The 3,620-nt window shown below is 37.3% G+C and overlaps 1 protein-coding gene across 3 annotated transcripts in view; it reads right to left on the reverse strand.

Annotated features, from left to right (window-relative positions):
• The window catches only part of LOC111453245 (E3 ubiquitin-protein ligase RKP), a 15,447-nt gene that overhangs the window by 7,274 nt on the left and 4,553 nt on the right, over positions 1-3,620 (reverse strand). For all 3 annotated transcript variants that reach the window (XM_023094271.1, XM_023094269.1, XM_023094270.1), the window contains exon 3: positions 1,564-2,382. In XM_023094271.1, the coding sequence (XP_022950039.1) occupies positions 1,564-2,382 (819 nt within the window). The remainder of the gene's footprint in view (positions 1-1,563; positions 2,383-3,620) is intronic.

Below are 3,620 nucleotides of genomic sequence, written 5' to 3' on the forward strand. Positions count from 1 at the left end.
TTTTTTTTTTTTTTTTTTTTTTCCTTCTCCTTTTGTAGGTTGATCACCACCACTTTAAATTTATAAAAAGTAACCATAACTTATACAGGGAGAGAGGCCTCCATATTTGTAGAGAAATCTATAAATAGAAAATGAGAGATCAAGGAGAATGAATTCAGTAGGCTCTATACTACAACCGCAATCCTTCCCCCAAGGTAATCTTCGGAGTCATTTCTGAAGCCCCTAAGCCACAACTTCCAACCACTAAACAAATAGAAAACTTTATGCAACCACTCTGATCTAGATGCATACTGATCAGATCAATATTGTTTAAATTAATAACTTCTTAACCCCTTAGGTTCTTCTTCACAGTCCCTTGCAACACTCAAACTTAGAGAAAACAAATGCTCCGCATTGAAATGTAAACATTTCCAATTCAAAAGGCATTCAAGTGGATTTTGAATCTTGAATACGAGGAGTACTTCCTTCGTACTTTTTTTAGTGCAGGTTCCACTAGATGAGATAAAAAGATCATCATCCTTTCACATTAGGTTGGAATGTAAGCAATCAAGGTGGTTAGAACAAGAGCTGGATACTCTCCAAAATACTAATCCACAAGTATTTCAAGAAAATCAGATAAGCCTTAACACAACTGACAACCTTCAATGGAAATCTCCTCATTGGTCTACCTCCCCCTCAGTTTGTTGCTTATGTAGGAAAGCTGAAGAGACTCTTGACCATCCCTCTTTCTCCACCGCTCTTTTTGCTAGAAAAGCTTGGGATTTGGTGCAGAATGGGTTCGGGTTGATGCTTCGCTTCTATGATAAGGTAAACAGCTTTGTTCAGGAATCTTTTGGAGGGTCTCTTTTGAAACTGGAATTCTGCAGCAATGGCCCATTTGTGGATGGTTTGAAAAGAGAAACAGAAGGAATTTTGAAGATAAGAAAGTCGATTAGGGTACTTCTGTAGCAATGTACAGCACACCGCTTTGTGGTGGTTCTCCCGCACAAAAAGTTCTTTTGTAACTACATTTTATTTTCTATTATCAAAGATTGGAAAGCTGTCTTGATGTTTCTGCGACAAAGTTTCCTCTACCAGACCCTTATACTGTTCATTCCCCTTTTTGTTATAAAATTTCTCCGTTTCTTATAAAGAAGAAAAAAAGGGAAAAAGGGATCAGATCTAAGGATGGACTAACTGGGTGCAGGAGGATTCGGATAAGGATGGATGGTTTACACAAATTATAATATTATGAAATGATGAAGTGAAGAGGTGCATCTTCAGTTATATTGTAAGGGGGAATGGAGTGTGTTTGGGGAACGATTATGGACTTTCAGAGGAAAAGTGAGGGGGAGTTGAAAGAATTAAGGGGAAGGGAACAATCTCGTAATCGTCAACAAGGAGGAGAATAGATCCTTTTGTCAAGTGTTTAAAGAAGAGAGATGCAAACAGATGGGATAACCCAAGGAAGCTTAGAGAGGAAAATATACATCACATATCTAATTACAAAGTTATATGAGGGGAAAAAAAGAAGAGATCATCCCAAGCAATTTTATAAAGAAGAAGTCTCCATTAGCCTAATACCTGCTTAAAATCTGGTGCAAGTCCCATGTGATAAAAGAGAAGCAAGAAGTCTAAAAGTTCTTCTTCTCTTAATGTAGCTGAAGATGCATTAGTCTCCCTTGGTACAATCCTCATGTGCTGCACGGGGCAATATCCAAACTGTGCATCAGATTGTTCACTTGAACTCGGTTTGTCAGTTATTTCATCACTCAAATTTCCAGCACTACATTCACTGGCAACATGGGCAGATCTATCGTGCATAGGAATCCCACGAGAATTTCTGATAGCATACTTAATAGGATCCTTTGAACTCCTCGTGCATTCAGCATCATAACTTGAACAGCAACATGGCTTTTGTCGGGTGGAATGAGTTACTCTGGTCTCATGGTCATCCATGCAACCTTCCTCCCAGTGAATTACTTCAACTTCTTGATCCCCAGGAGGATGTAGTTTTGATATATGATTGTATGAGCCTCCAAGCCTAGCCGTGACAGTTTGATGAGACTCATCTCTAAAGAACAAATAGACAGGGAAACTGCGCTGCCCACCTCTATGAAGAAAACCCATATCAGGACCATCACTTTCACTACTTCTCAACCAGTCACAAACACTCCCCATTCCAAATCCTTCAGATAAAAAATGAAGTATCACAGCGTATAGAGAAACAACAATAGAATTGCTTGGAACTCCAGAAGGGGATGCATTATGATCAGTTCCTCTGTTCTTCAGTAATAGGTTCTGCAAAAATGTTCTAAATACTGAACCTGGCAACTGGGGAGATGTTGTGGGGGGTATAAACTGAATGACTAAGCGGCAAAGATCTCTGTGCTTCTCCTCAATCTGCAAATGAAAAAGAATTTGAAAATATACTAAATAAATCTCCCAAGCTAGCATCTGACTCAATTTAGATCTTATTACTCCTGATAAGCCATCAAAAGGAGGATTTCTGCAGTGAGTAATGAGGTAGGCAGGTTATATTGACCACAAGAAATGATAATGCCAAACACACCCATTTCGATGATAACTAACAGTGACAGATGATTGCATTAATTTGAAAGAAAATGTTTAACGTGTTTGCACATGAATATGTTGCAAGCCTGATGAATGAGTCAGTTTCACCATTGCCTAATTCCTAACTTCACTTGATATCCATGAACATCAGCAACACCTATAAGAGTTTAATAAAGCAACGAAGCAACAAACATAACAGTACAATAGAGCAACGAAATAAGAAAGCAAGAGTTCAACTTAACATGTTCCTTAAAATCCTTGCCTCCAACTTCTTCCCTGTCATCCACATGAGAAATTCCATTCAAAATTGAAATCTAAGCTAAACGGATATCCCAAATGGATTCATTCCTTAGAACGATCTAGAGTTTGAATCATTTTGAGATTGCATTTAGTCATCACCACGCATATCAGAAGGAGAGAATTTCAAGTTCGGCCAACATGTGCCCATCTGACTACCATAGGACATGAGTCAGGGGCTCACATGTGGCCTACTTGATTTGTGGTCCATCCCATACACTAGAGCATGTGGGCACGTGCCCGGTTAAAGAGAAACTGATTGCGATGCCAATGTGATTCCAATGATGTAAAACGCCACATAAGTTGAATAGACTAAACTACTCAGCATAGCAACCTCTATACAGAGCATTAGAGAACGAATTAAAATGCTACTTCGGCAATTTTTAGGCTTTAGTAGAGAAAGGAAAAGAAAAAAGACGGTTGATGAGTTTGGTTCTATTTTAACAAGAGTGAAGACCCTGGATTATTTTAGCTTAATGTTGAGAATCTCTCAATTCTCATTTTAACAAAAGTGAGGACCCTCATTTATTATTCTTTTCCAGAGATAGATATTTGACTGATACTTTTTTTTAAACAAAGAAAGCAATTCTAATTATACATCAAATGTTCGTAGGAAGCCAAATTCTAAAAGGAGTGAAAAATGGAAAGTTACATCAAAATTTTGAAGCAAACAAACACCTGAAAGGAGTGAAAAAAAAAAAAAAAAAAAAAAAAAAAAAAAAAAAAAAAAAAAAAAAAAAAAAAAAAAAAAAAAAAAAAAAAAAAAAAAA

Source organism: Cucurbita moschata, unplaced genomic scaffold, assembly GCF_002738365.1.
Source record: "Cucurbita moschata cultivar Rifu unplaced genomic scaffold, Cmos_1.0 Cmo_Scf00015, whole genome shotgun sequence".
Lineage (NCBI taxonomy): Eukaryota > Viridiplantae > Streptophyta > Magnoliopsida > Cucurbitales > Cucurbitaceae > Cucurbita > Cucurbita moschata.